General features: G+C 39.5%; 1 protein-coding gene across 1 annotated transcript in view; it reads right to left on the bottom strand.

Annotated features, from left to right (window-relative positions):
- CCDC141 (coiled-coil domain containing 141) overlaps positions 1-20,919 on the bottom strand; it is a 158,165-nt gene that overhangs the window by 61,346 nt on the left and 75,900 nt on the right. Inside the window, exon 7 of the mRNA XM_081095260.1 lies at positions 9,649-9,843. Coding sequence (XP_080951386.1) covers positions 9,649-9,843 — 195 coding nt within the window. The remainder of the gene's footprint in view (positions 1-9,648; positions 9,844-20,919) is intronic.

The following is a 20,919-nucleotide window of genomic DNA, read 5'->3' as shown; positions in this document are numbered from 1 at the left end:
TTAAATGTATGTGTCCTGTGACCCCATTGCATTTCTGAATACTATCGTGAAAGTACTGCTTCCTAATAGCATGGAAAGAACTGGAATGGCTGCACATTCACTGGAAGGAGAAGGTACTGTATCAGATGCCAAGACAGTCCATAACTTAGAAAGAAAATAGCCAAATTTCCTTCCAGAGTTTTTCTCTCCGAAAGACCAAGTGTCAAAAGCATTTACTTATGAATTGCTCTATATATCACACTTACTGGAATGATGGCAGTAGAAAGGAAGTGAGGGATTTCATTCCTTCTTCAGCTCAACAAATATACAAATTTGCAAAATACTTTCTATTGGTCACATAGGCTACATCGGGGGTGGGCAACCCTTGGCACGCGTGCCAAAGATGGCATGCCAGTAACTTTTGCTGGCACGTGAAACCCTCTCTTATAATCTTCCATTTATAATTTTTTCTTAATATCGACTTTTTTATTTTTCAGATAAATTCAGTGTAGGTGCATCTTAGATAAAGAAATAATTTTACATAACAAGTTATCTTAAAGACCATAGACATGGATTGACGAGAGAGGGGAAGAGCAATTTCTATGCCTCTGCCTTAACTCTCCCTGCCTTCCTAGATCCGACCAGTGTTTTGGTTTCATCCACATACGCTTGTGAATCTTTGCTCTCAGTGATGAATTTTGTCAAGTCTCATAATAGGAGTAGCCTGATGGATGAAAGTAGTAGCTCGTGCATATCTCTGAAGGTCACGAAATATAAACCTGATGTAAAATCTCTGTCATCAGTGATGCAGCAGCAAAAGTCCCACTGATAATATCAAACGGAGTCATACAGTTTTCTGTCGGACTATCAGTGTACATGTATACATTAAAAACTAAATGTATTTTTTATCATCATATACTGTGCTTTTGTCACTTGAATGAATTTTATTATTTCTTCAAGGTTCTTCACATATGTACACCTTAAGAGATATCAAGCAGGCATAACATGTTCTCAAAAAATTAGGGTTGGCACGCAGAAGAATTTTGAGTCAGAGACTTTGCTGGTTTTGGCACACACTCACAAAAAGGTTGCCCCTCCCCCCCCCGCCCCCCGGCTAGATTCTACAAGAGAGCTGATTCCTTATCCTTAATCCTCACCTAAACCTAACAGGAATATTCTATGAACACGGAATTAAACTTCTTCATTTTAAGAGGAGGCCTCCTTCAAGAAGGTTATACTCTCTGTGATTGTCACATGCAGAGCTTGCTTCTCATATTCCCATGTAGAATTTGATGAGGAATCCATGTGCCAATTTCAGAAATGATCTAAGTATCATTGCTCTCACTTAATCTGCTCCCAAAATAGAACTCAGTGCTTTTCTGTCCACCGTACCCGTAAGGAACCTGATACACTGGATCCAGCCTGCAAAGAATCTCTTTGTTGCACACATGCTACAGAACAGCTTCTTTCTGGTAAGAACACTGTGACCCCCCACGTAAACTTCTTTGCCATTAATGTTTCACCTTTAGTTTTTCTCTTCACATCCCCCTCTTTCTTCAAACCTAGTATGTGTTGGTCAAATAAAGGTTTTATGACTGGTTTAGAAAAGAAAGGATACATGCACAAGTATAACATTTCCTCTCTCTGGGCCTACCTCTTCTTGACTATTTTCTATGGCACCAGTCAGTTCTTAGGCAGATAAGAAGCAGATAAACAAGCTCTTTTGGCACTGGTTTAGGAAAAAAAACACACTAAGAAGTTGATTGATTTCTGTTCCTTAAGATGCTAATAAAGATCTTTCTATTTTCCCTTGTTAATATCCAAAGCAGGCTGCCCCAAATAAAATAGAGATGGTATCATGACATGGCACATTTGTGTGTGTTTTTAAAAATCTATGAGATTAGTAAATTAAGCAAGTCATTTAGCATATTTCTTATACCATGCTGTTGCACAAAGGTGTTTAATAAGTAATACTATTTGCTTCTTGACTAATTTGAAGAGAATGAATATAGAAACATACACACACAAAAAACAAACAAACATTGCTGAACCTTGAAAATTTCTTTCCATGAGTCCACAGGCCAGAAAATGAGTTTGGTTGGAACCTTTATAATTACTAAGGATACAAATTCAACTCAGCTTTTAATTAGAGCACAGGTTCAGTTTTTTTAAAGACAAAAAGGTTCAGTGTTTCTCCTCAAGATCACCTGGGGTAACTTATGATGGCTCCCACTATGGCAAGCTGATTCCTATTTCAGGCCTGTCCAAATCCACCCAAGCTTTTCAATGCCATGATGGTCAAGGGCAAAGCGGGATATGATTTTCAGCTCCCCATTTTTTCTGCCCATTACTGGGGCTCCAGCTCCTTCCTTGCCTCCCCAAGGTTGCTGCTGCTGGGCCCAAGAATCCCTTCTGTGTTCTCAGTATAACAAGGTGGATTAGAAATGCTAATGGCAGCTGAAACCGGTTTGGCTCAGTGGATAGAGCATCAGCCTGCGGACTAAAAGGTCCCAGGTTTGATTCCGGTCAAGGGCATGAACCTGGGTTGCAGGCACATCCCCAGAAGGAGGTGTGCAGGAAGCAGCTGATCGATGTTTCTAACTCTCTATCTCTCTCCCTTCCTCTCTGTAAAAAATCAATTAAATATATTTTTTTTAAAAAAGAAAGAAATGCTAATGGCAGGTGTCCAAATTAAGAGTACCTAAGCAGCTTTTGGCCTCACAATCTGAAAAGCTGAAAAAACATTGGAAGAGAGAGTCTGGGATTGAAGGTAGCATGTACCTGAAGCATTTTATTAATAAGGAATGTAGGAAGTTTATGTACGGACCACCCCTTACTTTCTCTGAGATAAATCCGTCTTAGAAATGGATAAATTCAACCCATAAGTAGAACTTTAGCTGGCCAGTCCCTATTTATAATTTTTTAATTCTTTTATCTAAAACGACCTAAATGGTTTTAGGATGAACTTGGGAATATTAACATGGAAAAATGTCCATTCACAATATGCAAAGCATTTTTTTCATTTATTCAGCAAATATGTATTGAAATCTATGGGGCATATACTCTGCTGTGTGCTGGGGATATGAAAATGAACAAGAGCATTTAAGTCATATTAGAGGAGCTAGTGCAGTATTAAATGAAAACATAATGACAAAATAATGTCTACCCCTTAGTGAGGGCTTAGCTGTTCTATGCACTAGTCCTGTATTAATTCATTCAGACGACACAATGACTCTGTGAGGTACATGTAATTATTATTTCTATTTTACAGATGAAGAAGCCAGATGCACAGGGAAGTTAAATAACTGCCCGAGGCCAGAGAGCTAATCAATGTCTGAGACCAGATTCATACCCAGGCAGCCTGGCTCCACACTCCACTCTGTTATTTCAGAAAAGTGTCACACTAGCAAACATTTCTGAGTTTTCACTTACTACTCCTCGATTCCATTTATTTATACTTCAGTGCTACTCTGAAAAGACTATGTACATGTATCACCAATTATAAGAACTTTTATTTCTGAATGGTATTCCCTGAATGAGATAAGGATTGTTAAACCTATTTTAGAAAAGAGGAAATTCAAGCTCAACGTGTAAATTGATTTGTCACATAGTCATGCATTCAACAAGTCTTTGAACACTAGGTGGCCTACAAAAGTAATTAAGACATAATCTCTTTGTAAAGAGCACAGAAAAATACTGAGGGAATCGTAAGAAATAAGCAATTAATGCTGCATGGAGATTCTCAGAGGAAGCGATTTGTGTGATGATGAGTCTCCTTGAAATCTGAGTTCCTCGGGTACTGATTAAGCTCCCCTTTTTCAAAGTGCTCTCATTCCAATTTCCTTGGATCAATATAATCTCTTATGATCAATGTAAGGTACTTGGCCTTGACACTCCATAGTTGCTAATACTTCACTGTTTTAATCATTCAAATAATTATTGAGCATCACTACCTGCAAGGCACTGCTCTAGGTCTTTTGGTGAAAAAGAAGTGAAATGGACATGTTTCTCACCCTTGAGGAATTTTACTTTAGCAAAGGAAAATAAATCTACCTAAAATGCCTTTCATACAAGGGAGAAAATTGCCATGGAAGGGAAACGAATTAATACACTCAAGACTTAGAAGTGAATTGATAACTTTATTGTGAAAGATACTCATGAATGAGTGATAATAAAATCGAGTGTCTTGCCCCCCAGTGTGGCTCTGTTGGTTGGAGCATCATCCTCTACACCAGTGGTTCTCAACCTTGGCTGCACATTAGAATCACCTGGGAATCTTTTTAAAATGCTGATTTCTGGGCCTCATTCTCCAGAAATTCTGTTTCTTTGTTACGGGGTGGGGCCACCACATTAGTAACAAAGAAACAGAATTTCTGGAGGACGGGCCCAGAAATCAGGATTTTAAAAAGATTCCCAGGTGATTCTAATGTGCAGCCAAGGTTGAGAACCACTGCTTTACACCAAAAGGTGGTGGGTTTGATTCCTAGTCAGTACACATACCCAGGTTTGTAGGTTCAATCCCCAGTCAAGTTACATGTGGGAGGCAATCAATCAATGTTTCTCTCTCACATCGATGTTTCTCTCTCTCTCTCTTCCTTCCTCTCTCTAAAGTCAATAAAAAATAAAATTTTAAAAAATTGAGTGTCTTTATTATAAGACTATTAAATATGGACTGAGTTGTGGGCTCTCATGAGAAATGTAAGATATTAAAAGTATTCCTTGATTTTTATAATTGTTTCTATTAGATATGCTTTAATAATTCTATGCTAATAATTTAGCCATACTTATCAAATATTTACTATGGTTTAAAAAACTTGTCCCTGAGCTGTAAAACCAAAGGTTTCTAAACCAGTCTCTCAGAGGGAGGTAGAAGGGAGAGTAACTCAAGATATCACTTGCTTCTACAGGAGGAGGTTTGCCTCATCACTACTTTTTCAAAATCTTACTATCTCTGCCTATTTAAGGACATGCTCAGCATGAGACAGAAACTTCTTAGCATGCTATTCAAGACCCTTCCCAACAGACGCCTGCCTGCATCTACCACTTTGGTCTCCTATCACTCTGGGCTTACACCATATACTCTTGGCAAAATGAATTACCTGAGATTCCCCATACATGGCATGACTTTGTACCATGCAGTCCTCCCCCAGTGCCTTTCTGCCCCAGCCTTCCAAGTTTAACTCAGTGGTCACCTCCTTGACACTGTTTCCCCTGGGCCAGGTCAAGGCCCTGTCTCTGTGTTGCCTAATGCGCTGGGCTTACTCCATTGAAGCTTTTCCCACAGCACACGGCACTCTGTCCCTTGCCTCTCCTCTAAACTAAGCACAGAGCGTCTTGAAGGCAAAGATTGTATTTCTGTTACTTTAGCTCAACTACCCATACAATGCATGAGGACAGCTGATACACAACATATTATCTGAATGCAAATGTGGAAGAAGGGAGGGAGTGATGTCTAGTGACAATTAGCTTAATTTCTTGAATTCATGTATATCACTTCAAATTCCTTCTGGATAATATTTTGTGGGTCCTTTATTTGGACAAGTTTCTTTTTTCACTCCACACAACAACTGGTCAATTTTAATTAATAGTTTCCTACATCTGGGCTAAAGGGTATCTATTCTGGAAAAAGGTAGACTAGTGTATACATAAGTGAAAATAAATGTACTAAATTCCATGCTTAATTATTTTGTTTTCATCTGTAACTATAATGTTGCTGCAGACATTACTGTTTTGCATCACTGTAAATATCTTGAAAAAGTAACATCATCTTTTTTAAAAGACATTAACTTTTCAGTGGTGACTGTAGAAGCAGTAGAATCCCGACAGTCGTGACATTTCAAACTGCTTTTGTTGTGTTCCTCGGGCTGCCACAACTTTTGCTGCACCTTTGCTTTTAGGCTGGCCACCCAAGGATCAGACCGTGTGGTTTTGGCCTCTCTCCTCTGATTGATTTCCCCAGTGAAATCATGTGCCTGGGAATGGAAAATGTGGAATATAAAACTTTATGACTAATCAGCCATGTTTTACAGCTTTGGGTTCAATCATCGTTGTTATATAAATAGAGACTCACACTGTTCTGCTCTTGAAACCTATTATGCATTTTTATCTCTGTTTGATTCAAACCACATTCCCTAAAGAATGATAAATACATTTGGGCAACCACCACATATTAACCAGCACTTCCTTCTTGTGAACATGCTAGAAATATAATAAATAACATATAATCATGAAAGATGAAAATATGGGGGGATCAAGATGAGTTATCATAGGTGCTATGTTACTATTTCATGACCATGTCCTCATAACTCTTAGCAAGATCTAGTAATTAGAGCCCTAGCTGGTTTGGCTCAATGGATAGAGTGTTTCATTGTGGACTGAAGGGTCCTGGGTTTGATTTTGATCAAGGTCACATGGCTGGGGTTGTGGGCTCGATCCCCAGTACGGGGAATGCAGGAGGCAGCCGATCAGTGATTCTTTCTCATCACTGATGTTTCTATATCTCTCTCCCTCTCCCTCTCTGAAATCAATAAAAATTTAAAGAAAATTTTAGTAATTAGAAAAACTCTCCTCCAATCAGTTATCATCCAATGTTGACAACCAACCCCTACTTTTATTTGTTGGTTGATTTAGCAAATAGGTCCAGCAAATACAGCAGATAAAAGGATAAGGAAGTATCTCAGGTTCTTGAGCCCTATGGCCCAATCTCCCAGCAGCTGGTTTATGGAAAACATGATTAGCAATAATCCCAAGATCCTGTGTGCTTACATTGCCACCTACTGTTCACTCCAGGTACACCTCAAGCCAAAGGCAGTGGACGCTCTGGGTAAGAAACAGACTTGGTCTTGAGCCTTGGGTAATCAATCCCTAGCAGGATTAAGAAATCGTCAAAGGCAGTGAGTGGGTACTGCTGTCAATGTGGACAATTAGCGATAATCATTTTATTGAATTTCACAAATTGTTAATATGTTACTTATAGATTTTTTAAGATGAGTGTTATACCAAAAACTAGATGAAGTAGTGAGAATTTTGTAAAATTTGGAGATTCCATAATACAAATCAGAAATATAAAAATACCATTTACAAATTTTGAGAAGAGTTTCCTTCTTTAATTTAAATGGATTTATCCACTGCTAGTTCATCATTTATTACTTCCTAATAATATAATAAGTAATTAATTTCAAGAGTCATAATTAAGCATCCCCGTTCCAAACTGCAGCTTCTATTTTTTGTTGAAATAGAAGTGCCCATCACCTTTCACACTGAATTCTTAGCTTTGGAGCTGGAAATTATTTCCTTGATGCTTAGAAAAGGGAGAAAGAATTCTACACCTTTATAAGTGCTCTCAACCATAAAGAATGACACAGTATGGATAACTCCCACCTGAACTTGTAATTTGAATGCCGTGGCATTCAAATGATGAAATAGGGGATCTACAAACCAAGTTTTTAGGGTTGAGAAATATGAGCTTTCGGGATCTGACCTAAATTACTATACGAGTTGGAAAAAGTAACCACTTAGTTCTTCATTTTAAAAAATTACTATTTCGAACAACAACAACAAAATATATACATATCATTCTTTCTTCCTCAAGACCATGAATACTATCAGGGGGGAAAAATCTCCCTGGAAAGGTAACAAATAAAAGAGCAGAGAAACCAAGAGCCAGAAAGAGAGAGAATGAAAGAGAGAGAAGAAAAAGAACTCTCCATTTTGCAAGCCTATAAACTACTAGAGTCCAGTGCATGAAATTCGTGCACTCGGGATGGGGGATCCCTCAGTCAGGCCTGCGCCCTCTTGTAGTCTGGGAGCCCTCGGGGGATGTCAGACTGCTGCGGAGGCAGGAGAGGCTCCTGCCACCGCTGCGCTCGCCAGCAGTGAGCTCGGCTTCTGGCTGAGCGGCACTCCCCCTGTGAGAGGGCACTGATTACCAGGGGGCAGCTCCTGCATTGAGCGTCTGCCCCCTGGTGGTCAGCGTGCATCATAGCGACTGGTCATTCTGCAATTGGGTTAATTTGCATATTAGCCTTTTATTATATAGGATAGATCCAAACTAGGAGCATTGTTTTCCGATAGCAACAGGTTCTTTAACTGTTTTCCTTAGAGACAGCATTAATTGATTGGCAGATGATCCCCTTATTTTGTAGAATGAGGGTGTAATGCAAGTTAAGAAGTCTTTTCTTCAGCCCAAACCCATTAGTCTAATTGGTTAGGGCACTAATCAGGGGATTAAAGGTTTGTGGGTTCGATTCTGGTCAAGAGCATTTACCTCGGTTGCAGGCTCAATCACTGGCCCTGGTCGGGAGGCAACCAAACTATTTGACTCTCCTATATTGATGTTTCTCTCTCTGTCTCTCCCTTCCACTCTAAAAAAGAAACAACGGAAAAATATCCTCAAGTGAGGATTAACAACAACACACAAAAAAAGTCTCTTCTTCAGAAACAGGGCTGCTGAACAGAAACTTAGCACCTACTATCTGTCTAGTTAGCTCAATGGCTCTAATAATATGCCGTTTGTTTCTGCTCTTACAACAAACACATCCCAAGCCCACACGACAAATAATTTGTCAATAAATATCTCTTTAAGTGTAACTCCAGCACCTCCATTTTGGAATTTTATTATTCAACCTTTTCAAAATGTTTCCTATTAGTAAAAGAGTTCACCATTAAGTAACTAAGTTGATATATACCTGGATATTGTATTCAGAGCATTGATGTTGTGACTTTAAATTACACTGTACTGAGCTTCTAGGGGCTCCCCATTCTTTTCCTGCCACATTGTCCAGTTTTTAAAAATTCAGTGATACTTAAGGTATCAAAAAATTCCAATAAGGCAGCTTGAAGGGGTATATTCAATTAGGACTGGTAGGAAAAAAAGTTTCAAACAAGGTCACTAGCCTCAGACACTGAGCCCTATGCAAGTGATGTGAACAAGTAGACATCACCATAGAGCAGGAGCCACCTACCATAATCAACATGAAATGAATCAGCCAGGAGAAGCAGAGCATTCTACACCTCAAGAAGACCTGGAGACACCCAACGAAAAGCTCTCTCTTCAGCTGACTTCAAAGGCCAAGACCTAGGCAGGCAGGTCAAGTCAAGTGTCTGTTTCTAGACTTAAGGTTTGCATGCAGAAGGCTTGCACTACTCATATTTTTTTACCAGATAATGAAAGAAGATTTAAGAGAGAGAGAGAGAGAGAAGAGAGAAGAGAGAAGAGAGAAGAGAGAAGAGAGAAGAGAGAAGAGAGAAGAGAGAGAGAGAGAGAGAGAGAGAGAGAGAGAGAGAGAGACCTTTGGGTAAAAGCTTCAAGATACATTTTTTTTTTAACGTTGGTATATTTTATAATTCCCTTCCTCCATGAGAAACACTATAGCGGTGGGCACAATTATTCCCCCTATTCCCAAACAGACCAACAACAGCTCTATAAAGTCCTATGAATAATTTTTTTAAAGTGACTTTTTACATGTCAAAGCATTGAGTCTCTTAGTTTTGAGAACCAGATAATGGCCATAATAAGACAATAATTTCAAAGCTCTTCTTTGCTGCCATCAATTTTGCAACTCTTCATGAAATCTCCCTTTCTGTGATGTGCTCCAGCCTGTTGAAGTAATGGGTCTCTTAGTGAACTGCCCCATTTGCCTAAAATGACCAACTTGATTGCGCACTGACCTTGTTGGCGCTGTTAAAGAAATCATTCGCCTTTTTTAACCAGGTTTTCCTCTCCGCGATGAGCTGACCAAATTCTTCTTGAAGCCGATTCAGTTTCTGGTTAGACAGCTGTAGGTGCTCTTTCTCCACGTGGTCCTTGGACAGCAGAATCTCAAGTGCCTCGCTCTTCAGCTTCTCAACAGCGGCATTCCATTCCTACGAGAAATCATTGTCTTTAGTCCATTTTACACTTCCTACTCTTTCATCATCTCCGGTACGAGTCAGAGAGCATTTAGATGTGTTGAACATATCATAAATCTGTCATTATTCTTTCAAATCAAGAAGGAGTAAATGCTACATTCCAGCTTTGAGTACCAACATGTAGATTTTAAAAAGAGGCTAAAAAGGGAGAGGAAATGATGTAGAAGGGGCAGGTCATTGGTGATGTGTGACTGATGGAGTGTCTGGTTGCCCTTAACACGGGTCACTTCCATTCCCCATTAATGTGACCAGAAAACACACCGAAATGGAGTCAACAGCATTTCTCAATTTCTAACTCATTTTGACCTTTTACTCATTTAAATATAAAAAAGTCTCTCACGGTTCAGTCTCACTGCCAATGTGGGCAAAAATGCACAAGAAAGGAAGGGAAATCTCATTTTTTATGGCTGTTGTTTTTTCTGCCTACACTTAAAACTGACATTAACAGCTGTTATTCTCCACAAAAGTAATCGTTGAAATTGTGCAGTACTCCCTCCTTCCTGGCCTGTTTCACCTCTCAATGCTTCACTCTTAATGATGTATAAACATTTCAGAAAATGAAAAGAGGCAGCTTTTTAGGTTCTGTTGCATGAGGATGAAAAACAGTAAGGAGAGAAGAAAGAAAATAGGAGTTGGTGTCAACCGAACATATTAACAGTCAATTTATTTAAAGGGAAATTCAAATTTCTTGCCAAGAACAGAAGCCAGATCCATTCTCATCTGTGAATTTTCTACCTTCCATCTTAGCTGAGATCCAGTGCTAACATAGGTTGTTTGTAAAGCATCAGAAATTTAGCACCAAATTTCAAAATGGCAGTCTGACTCAACCTGGCTTGTTTCCTAGTGCAAAATGTTCTATTATTAAGTCACATTAATTATATTATATTGGATGAAATAAGTATAATTTTACTGCAATTTACCACTACTATTTCCATTCATTCATTTCACAAGACATACCAAATACTATGTACCTAGCACTAGGCTAGAATAGATGTCTTGGGGAATATAAATAAAGAATAAAATGTAGCTCTTTCCTTTAACAATAAATACATAAATTGCTATTTTATATGATTTTTATATATACTTACATTGTTAAATATATATATATGTTGGTCCTACAAACATATACACAGAGACAATCTGGTAATAATTAAATGACAATTAGTGGTTATTGAAGGTAGAAAGAGTACATATGATTTTATGGACTCCAAAGAACCTGTTCTAGTATTTGTGTAAGAGAATGACACTTTGATCAATGGATACAAAAGTAAGGACAGTAGAACCCAGCCAGTGGGGCTCAGTGGTTGAGCATGGACCCATGCACCAAGAGATCGCCAGTTTGATTCCCAGTTAGGGCACATGCTGGGTTGTGGGCTTGATCCCCGGGGGGGGGGGGGGGCGGGCAGCTGATCAATGTTTCTCTTTCATCATTGATGTTTCTATCCCTGCCTCTCCCTTCCTTTTTCTGAAATCCATAAAAATAAGTTAAAAACATTAAAAAAATAATCAATTGACATAAAAAAATGGTAAGAACAGTAGATTAAGGGATTGGCATTTTTTAGCAGCTGTTATAAACCTGTGCCTTGTATGTATAAACCTCACAACTTCAGTTAGATGACATCATTTTTCCAGTATTTACATAGGCTCAGAGGAGTATGTTGCTCAAGGTTACATATACAATAAAAAGCAGAATTAGGACAAGTTCACAGGTGTGTATATAATGCTACATTCCAGGGAAGTGAGGATAGAGAAACTCCAAAATCTCCCAGCTTCTCAGTGAGTGCAAAAGCAATACTCTTAGGCATGAAGAGAGGCTGTGTGAGTTCTCAAGATCCTTCCTTATTTAAAGAGTTATTTTGTCCCCGCTTAAGGACAGCTAGCATGTGCCATGACGTTCTTTCATAAAACACTTTGCAAATATCCCTCCCACTTAAAACCATTACCTTAACTTTTCTGAGAAAGAGCAAGTATTTCCCGAGCAGGTAGCACACTCCTGGCACACATAATAGGCGCTCATTAAATGCTGGTTAGTCCCACTTTTCTTCTCATCAGTGTTATTTTGGTTCATGAGCACCCTGACATTTGTCCGTTACTTATGGGTGTTCTTGTTTCCCAGGTGTAAAATGACAACAATGGGAAGAGTCTCCAAATATATTAATCAGTATTAATCAAAATAAACAAACTAAAGCAGGTTTCTTTACTGCAGTACTTCTCAGAACTTTGACATGTTCATGTCCACTGAGACTCCTGGAGGGAAACGTGGTATGAAACACTCTGAACACACTTTTTTGACCAAGAAACCATGTATTTGCTAATCATCTCAGGGACCAGTGCTGCAGCTGGGACAATATTGGGAAACACATTGTTATTGTGGCGAAGAGCCGCTGGATCGCCTACGTGCTCACCTGCTTTCACAAGTCTTTCTGTTTCCTTTTTTGTTTTGTTTTGTTTTGTTTTGTTTTGTTTTGTTTTGTCCCTATTCCTCCAGCTCCTCAACCAGTCCATTTCCTGTCTTTTGTGCCCATTCCCTCCTTTACTGTCAGTTCAGATTTGTGGGCATTAATCCTCAGTGAACTCAGGTGAAGAGGTGCTTAATGTGTTAAAGCAGGTAATTCTTTTTAAAAAGTTTGACATTGACCAGAACCTTTAGTGCTCTTTAGAGGACTACCACACTACCACATAAGAAATACAGAAACCCTGGGGAGGTGGGGAAGCTAAGGGGAAGGAGAATGGAGACAAAATTAGTATGTGGAGAAATCCACTCAGCCTGGACAACACTAAGCTCTAGGGCAGTGATGGCGAACCTATGACACGCGTGTCAGAGGTGACACACGAATTCATTTTTTGGGTTGATTTTTCTTTGTTAAATGGCATGTAAATATATAAAATAAATATCAAAAATATAAGTCTTTGTTTTACTATGGTTGCAAATATCAAAACATTTCTATATGTGACACGGCACCAGAGTTAAGTTAGGGTTTTTCAAAATGCTGACACGCTGAGCTCAAAAGGTTTGCCATCACTGGTCTAGGATGTTGGCTTAACTGTCTGCCAAACAGTAAGGGTTGATTTTCCTTTCTAAATGCCAGCACTGTGCCACATGATTTACATGCGTTATCTCATGTAATCTTCACCACACCCTTACAAGGTAGGATCTAGTATTATCTTCATTTTACTGATGGGGTAACTGAGGTGGAACTTGCCCAAGGTCTCCATGATAGTAACTGACAGAGTCACAATTCAAACTCAGGAGGTTTGACCCCAGAATCTGCTCTCCCAACCAGTATCCTGCCTTAGCTCTTTATAACGGTTATATACAGTGTTTTTTTAAAACCACAGGAAAATTAAACATATTAGCTTAAAATGATAGAGATGAAACTTCCAGAAGGCCTGGATAAGGCCATGAAAACAATCAAAGTTGTATATGGCCTTGGCATTTTCAGACTTGAAATCAGAAACCTCATTGTTTCTAAATAAATGCAATGCTATTATAGATATAATTGAGAATTAACAGCTCAAATTCAAGCTTAATTTTGCTTAGCAACTGTACCAAAATAATAAAACTCTTTGCTATGAATAAGAAGAGAATATCTGTTCTCTAACAGTGTGCATAAACCTGCCTGTAGTACACATTTTGCAAACAATGTTAAAGAGAGACTTCTGGAGGAGAGCCACGTCTGAAACCCCACTGAAACCCCACGTTGTGCTGTAAGAAGTGGGCTGTGACCTTCCAGGGACACAGTGAAGGACCATTTTGTGCTCCTTATCTTTTCTTATTCACCATGCCCAGCCTTCTTAATTCCATTCTCACATGAACGCTGTGGGTATTAAATGAAGCTGGGTCTACTCAATATTTCTCTTCAATCTTCTAAGAAAAATTGGTTCTGTTTTCTTTGGGCAATCTATAGGCAGTTTCTGATGCATTTCTATACCATTCTGATGATGTATTTCTCCCGTTGTTTTTCTTAGGGGACACTTTTTAAGATAAAACTTTCCAGAGTCATCTGAATTCATCAACCTATTTTAAAACTGTCGTCGTTGTTGTCAAGGCTGGAGGAACCCACTGGTGATAATCTTGGTCCGTTTTCTCCAAGCCCTGGCTGCCTGCCTGCTAAGTGTTCAACCTCTGACTGAGTTTCAGTCACTTTGCAATAAAAATATTTCCAGTACTTGTCCCCACCAAACACCTGCCATGTCCGTGGCTTTTCAGTTGGCCAGGGCTGCATTCATATCTCTGGCCCAATACAGACGTGTGGCACAGTGTGTTCCTGGCCCGGGTGTATCCGTGGGTCATGCCATTATTTCCCTTTTTCACTCACAGTAGTAACCCTTTTAAACTGCACATTTCAGTATTCTATTTGCTGAGAAAATTGAGCTTCTCTTGGACCGCTTGATTGAAAGGGCACTTTTAAGAGGATTAGTGCTGATAGAGGAGAAGGTGAAAATAATTTCTTCTTTCCTTTTTTTTTTTTAAACAGTCCCAGGTTAGCTCTTCAAATGAAGTTATGGATTGGCATAAAAATATCCAGCAAGTAGATTTTAAAAAGTAAAAAAAATATTAGTTACACCATTAGAAAAGAAACAGTGGAATCACAGTATGTTTTCTTGAGTTGTTTTTTTTTTTTTTTTCCACATGAGAACTTCTTTGTATATGGGGAGATTTAATTAATGATTCAACCCCGTGTGGTGAATTATTTGCACTATACAGTTGACTTTAGAATGTAACTTTTAAGTGGGAGAAAATGGACACAAAGCAATAGAGAATATATTTGTAAACTACTAAGAAAATTTCAGTGGTGAAGAATACCAGCCAAAATCACATCTGGCAGAAGCACGTGTCAAGTTCACTGGCAGTTTCTGTTGGTGGGGCTCTGCCCTAGGCCTTCACATTAGGTAGAGCCCATTTCTTGTTGGCTCTCTAAATATACAGTCCCATGTGGCTCAGCACCCAGGAGAATTAACTCACTGACACAAAAATCCTAGAATTTTACATGACTGCCTTAACAGATGGTACACACAATTTAACCTGGCAATTTTCATCAGAGAACATCTGAAAGTGTGTTTTGAGCAGGGATTCTTTTAGAAGGACTGTGGATGCTTTTGAAGGTTGGCAGCGAGCCCCAGAAAAGCTGAAACTGATGGTGTTGAGTGGGATTGCAAACTGGACCACCGTTTCCTCTCAAGCTCCCTTTTCTGGGCATTTCTACTTCGACTTACACAGATCAAGGGCCATACAAGAGAGGTGGGTCTCACCCCACGGGCCACTTGAACTTTGCCCTCACCGTGCTACATTTCAGCAAAGGCTCAGATTGCAAACAGGAAGAACTGTGGCACGGAGCATCCCCTAGAGATGAAAGCAGCGTGGTGTTTCGCCTCCTGGCCACAGGCAGAGAAGCACAGCTAGCACTTAGGGTAGAGCTTGCGGGTAAGAGCAGAGAACTGCAGCTAGAAGTGCACTTTTCATGGCAAACTTCCTGAGTGGTCTCACGCGGGGCACTTTGCTTTTCTAAGCCTTACCTCCCTGCCGTGCCTGGCAGCCACCACCACTTTACCCAGGCTTCTGCTTCTAGTGAATCATCTGTAAATTCAATGTTGAAATTGGCTGTGTTTCAGATTCCTGGATTGTAGGCCCCACCAAAATTTTAGTTTTTAGCTGTATTTTCCACAAATTAACCCTATCAGGATTGGGACTGACAGTGTATAATAGAAATGACAGATATCACCAAAGTAATTTTTGAGTAATAGTTACTATTTTCTTTTTTTTCTCAGTCCATTCAACTATTCCTAAAGCCGCAATGTGGGGGCAGAAACAGCTTGGAAGTTTTTTGTTTCCCTTATTCTATTCCGTGCTTGGCCACTTTGGCTACACAAAGCAGGGTGCTTGCTGCTAATACTGAAGCAAGTGGATGTGTGGCAGAATAAATTTTAAAATCCTAACAAATTGCACTCATGAGCAAGTCTTCGAAACGATTAGGCCAGCAATACATTTATTTTTTCCTTTCACACATAGTTCAACATAGTTTTTAGATAAAAATGTAATTACATAGGAGAAAGTTTCTCTAGATTTGTGTTTTCCAAGAATCATTCATTTTTCTTTAGCATCTGGTCCTTGTTTTTATTAAATTTCTTGTTTCTCTTCATCACATCTTTTCTGAGGTGATTAAGTAAGAAGCAGAGCCATATTGGGTGGGTTTGCATTTCCATTTTTAATCAAAATTAGTAAAAGTCTAGCTGACCAAATTATTTTTATCTAACAGAGTTTATCTACAATCAGATGGTGCCACTGGTTGACTACATGGTCCCAGTTTATACTGATGTTCTCAAAAGATTTACTTTCTCATTTTCTAGAGAATCTGTTGGAGACATCTTCAGGACCCCAACATGTAATTTAGGGGAAATTAATAGGTTTAGATGTTCACTTCTTGTGAATATTTCCCTAAATGAAATAGACTAAGTTGAGAAGGGAGGTAGAATCCACGTATATTTTACCCACATGAACATCAGATACAGACTAGAACAACAGCTCTGAAATCTGGCTATCAGTATCTCCTAGGAAATTTTAAAAACACATTATTTCCACACTCACCCCATAACCCACTGAGTCACAACTATTATTGGTACGGTGGGAGAGTATGTATTTTTTAAAATTGAAGCATTTTATTTGAATTTAGGGAAAAAAACCCAGTAATACCTATAACCAGTCAAATTTTGAAACCACTATACTAGAATAAGTAGTGATAGGCCTAGAATAGTTTCTGAGTGATCATACCAATAAGTGGAGGGGCTATGTTATATAATAATAGTCTTAACCTTAAATTTTTAACTAATTTGATCCTGTGAAAATTACATTATTGTATTAATGACTCCCAAATCTAAAATTTAATTTCAGTTTTACAAAACACTTCATTTGTTTAAAAAGTATTGTGTTGTGTTAAGCTGTGGCAAATAAACTTCTTTACCCTTATATTCCTTAAATGATTGATACACCAATCCATCATGAGTTTAAAATAGCCCTGGTGTGTCTACAGCATACTACCCTGAACACACCTGATCTCGTCTAAAACAGCCTTGGTGCAATGTCGAAAATCATAGCCTTAATTCATAAAGAAACAGAATTTCTACTTTGTACTTTCTTCACATTATTGTGTCAAAGAAACTGCTGATTTAAAAAGGAAGCAGAAAGCTGTTGTTTTTTTTAAAGGCAGGTAGAAGGTTCAAAACTGGTTAGATTTTGCTTTCCCAAACTTTTCTATATACCTATGTGGTTATCACTAACTTTCTCTGCAAACATTTTATAACCACATGTATAATATTTGTGCTCTATACCTTTATTATAGGAAAAATCCGACTTCTAATGGTTTGGAAGAAATTGTCTTCTAACAAAATCCAGTCAAGGCTAGAATTTCTTCAACTCATCTCCCTTTGTATAGGCTCTGGTTTTCACATGCATAGGCCTCTTACTCCGCGCTCGATAATCTGTGAACCAGCTGCAAATGACTGCGGGATGGGCACTCTGTAACTCTTCTACACTGAATGTGACACAACCTAAAAAGCATTATTAGATTATCAAAGTAATACAAAGGAGACAATTGTAAGTTCAAATAGAAAACACAACAAATATTTACTGGAAAGAAAAATCAGTCCTGATATGCGGAATCTTATAAGTCCTCTTATTGAATTAAGGGTGGGCAGGAGTTTCAACAGGTGAGTCTAGAGTAGGGCTGGGGAGAAGGCAAGGTGAGAATAGAGATGAAAAAGAAAATTTTTATTACAGGCCTTATGCACTTTTAATTTTTTTGAACCATAAAATACATGGTCAAAAGGTAAATTAAATATATTGAGAAAGAAAGAAATGTAATTCACCAAATAAAATAGAAGAGAAAAACCATATGACCATTTCAGTAGATGCAGAAATAGTCATTAATAGAATTCAGTGTCAATCATGGTTTCTCTTAATCCAAAATGAGAGAAAAAAAATAGTCAAAAAACAAAACAATACAAAAAAAGAAAACTCGAGAAACATCATATTTAATGATGAAGCATTTGACACATTCTATTTAAAGTCAGCAACAAGGCAGAGTGGTCACTGTCACCACTGCTAGTCTTCATTTTACTGTAGAGCAAATAAATAAATGTATTATGAATTGCAACAATGAAACATTATTGCCATTATGTGTAGATGTATGATTTTCTACATATACAAACCAAGAGAATCTAGAAAAATAATTTAAGTCAATAATAGAATTCATCAAAGTTGCTATACATGGGATCAATATAAGAAAATCTGTAACATTCATATATAGCAGCAATTTTCAACCTTTTTCATCCTATGGCCCACATAAACTAGTTACTAAAATTCTGATCTAAAAAAAAGGTATAATTTTAATGATTTGCAAAAAATAATAATAATAGTAATTACCTACCTACCTCTTTTGCTCCAAAGTGAGTTTTTAAGATTAAACACTCTTTATTTGGTGCTTTTGCATGCACAGCACTACAAGGCCTTGTCCTACCCCATTCCTAGAGAAGCTCCGGGGGTGGGCTCAGCAGGCCACCTTCTCCCCAGCCTCCTTTCTGAAACCACTCCTTATAGGCCCCTGCGTAGTTGTGAGCCCCTCTGTACCCAAGCCCCAGAGCCAGTTGTGTGGCCTGCAAGCCCTGCTTGCCCATCTGAGAGAAGAAAATGAGGTTTGCATCTCCCAGCCTCAGCGTCTCAAAGGAGTACAGAGCCTGGGATGTTGAGCACCTCCGGATGGCCTGGCCCTGGGCCAGCAGCGAGGGAGCTCGGGGGGGGGGGGGGGGGGGCCAGGAGCGAGCAGAGATCCAGGAGCCAGGTGGTGGGCACTGCGGCCATGGTGCGCGCCCATGCAGCCAGGCCCCAAAGTGACTTTTAAAATAGCCAGTTGCCTATACTTATATATAAGGATTTCTGGTACCAAGAATTAACCAATCAGATGCAACCTTATTATAAGACGTTACTAATAAGGCGTAACTCTATTGCATTACCTATATATTTATGGTTCAAAACAAGGCATTCACACTAAAGGGTTATTGTGTTGGCTATTGTCATTTTCTTATTTGACAATCTAAGGGAAAAGAATTAGTGCCCTTGACTAAATAGTCATATATTGCATGTTTTAAAATTTTTTGCTGCACACAGGTTGAAAATTGCTGCTATAGAGCAGCAATAGCCAATCACATTTCCTAAAAAAAAAAAAAAAGATCCTATTTATAAGAGCAACAAAAACTATGAGATAGTAATTTGTTCGTTTAATCAACAACTATTTATAGGGCAGGCCTACTCTATACCTAACATTCTTCTAAACAGGTCAATTAGTATGGTAGTGGGGTGAGGAGGAACTCCAATGTTAGTGATAGTGGTAGTGTATCATGTATTTTATTCTGTTTATCACCAATAGACAATAAATCGGCACATAATCTGGTTTGTTAGAAGGTGATAAAGCTGTCAAATAAAGACAAGTAGAGAAGGTTCAGGGACTTATGGGTTTCATGCAGGGCACGAGTCCATGTGCACTATTGAATGTGGTCTGGGTAGGCCTCCATGAGTATGAGATTTGAGCCAAGATGAGGAAGTGAGGGGATGAGCCACTGGGCTCTCTGGAGAAGGTGCTTTCTCGGCAGAGGACAGCTAGACTGAAAGCCCTCAGATGGGCGTTTCCTTGCCTGGTTGGGGGACACCGGGGAGCCCAGCGCTGCAGGGGGAGAACCTCGGGGAGGGCGGCAGGAGGGCCATGTCAGCAGGGGCTTGTAAACACTGAAGTGTTTTATTCTGAGAGAAGTGGGAAGCTGCTGGGGTGACATGATGGTATTTAACTTTAAAATAAATAAAATAAAGCCGCTGGCTGTCGTATGAGAACACAGTGTGGGAGAGGGGTGCAGAGATGCAAGCACCATGATTCATGAAGGGGCTGTAGCAATTGGCCAGGCCTGGCTGGAGGTGGCTCATCCCCCAGGGTAGTAGTGAGATCATGAGAAACAACAGGATTCCGGATTTATTTAGAAGAGACAGCCCAGGTGATTTCCTGTAAAACGAAAAGGAGCCAAGACTCTTCGACCTGAGTAACTGGAAAGACTGAGCTGCCCTGAACTGAGATGAGAAAAACTAGGAGGAGAGATTCTGAGTGGGATGATGAGGGGTTCGGTTCATGACATCCTGTCCACACTGTCTGTGCTTAAGTTCCTGAAGTCAATATGCACCACCTGCATTCACACACACACACACTCCATTAGCAAATGCTCCCATGGATTCCTCCCAAATACTCCCCAAGCCTCTTTAATGAGAACAGCCTATTCAAAAGGACTATGAACGAAAGAGGCTTCAAGTTGCCTACAAGGAAAATAAGATCACAAATCTAAAATAATGACAACAAACAAAATACCCAGCTGTTTTCAGATACATTTGAAAACATGCAGACGTGTGTGTAACAAAAACAACCAGTGGTTCCTCTTATTCCAGGAACAGAACGCAAAAGCCAGCTACCTTTTAGGGTGAGGTGATGTTGCCCCAGGATCCCATGTAGTGTGGCGAGCCGGCACGGCCATGGCATACTCAGCCCCAGGGCACCTTATGTGCCTCGCCAGCTCAGCCAGGTTCAGTAACCCTGAGAGGGGGCGGTGAAGGATTGAGAAAAGACAGACAAGAGAAGAAGCTGAGTCTGGGTAGGACGCTGCTCCCGGATGGAGAGACAGCGCCACGGACTACAAGCCGTGTCTTTATTTTATAGCCAGATTCCACAAGGCAATGTAAGGGTGTGGTCAAGATGTTTACCACATTCTCATGGATTTTGATCCTACTCAATTACATGCACCTGAACTCTATCAAGCCCACATTACTCAGACACGTGGGACCATGTGTTTGGACCATAGGGTCAAGCTCACAACTATAGCCTTTGGCTATAATTGTGCTGGGAGGGCTCTGCCCTCCAAGCTGGAACTTGCACATGGCCATGAGGGGACTGTGCCCTCTCATTAGTCCGAGGCTTGAACCTGTCCAATCCCTGTAGCCACTCT

The sequence above is a fragment of the Myotis nattereri genome (assembly GCF_964212035.1).
Source record: "Myotis nattereri genome assembly, chromosome: 7".
Taxonomy (NCBI): Eukaryota; Metazoa; Chordata; class Mammalia; order Chiroptera; family Vespertilionidae; genus Myotis; species Myotis nattereri.
The sequence above is the reverse complement of the archived record's forward strand: the minus strand, read 5'-3'. Positions and strand labels throughout refer to the sequence as shown.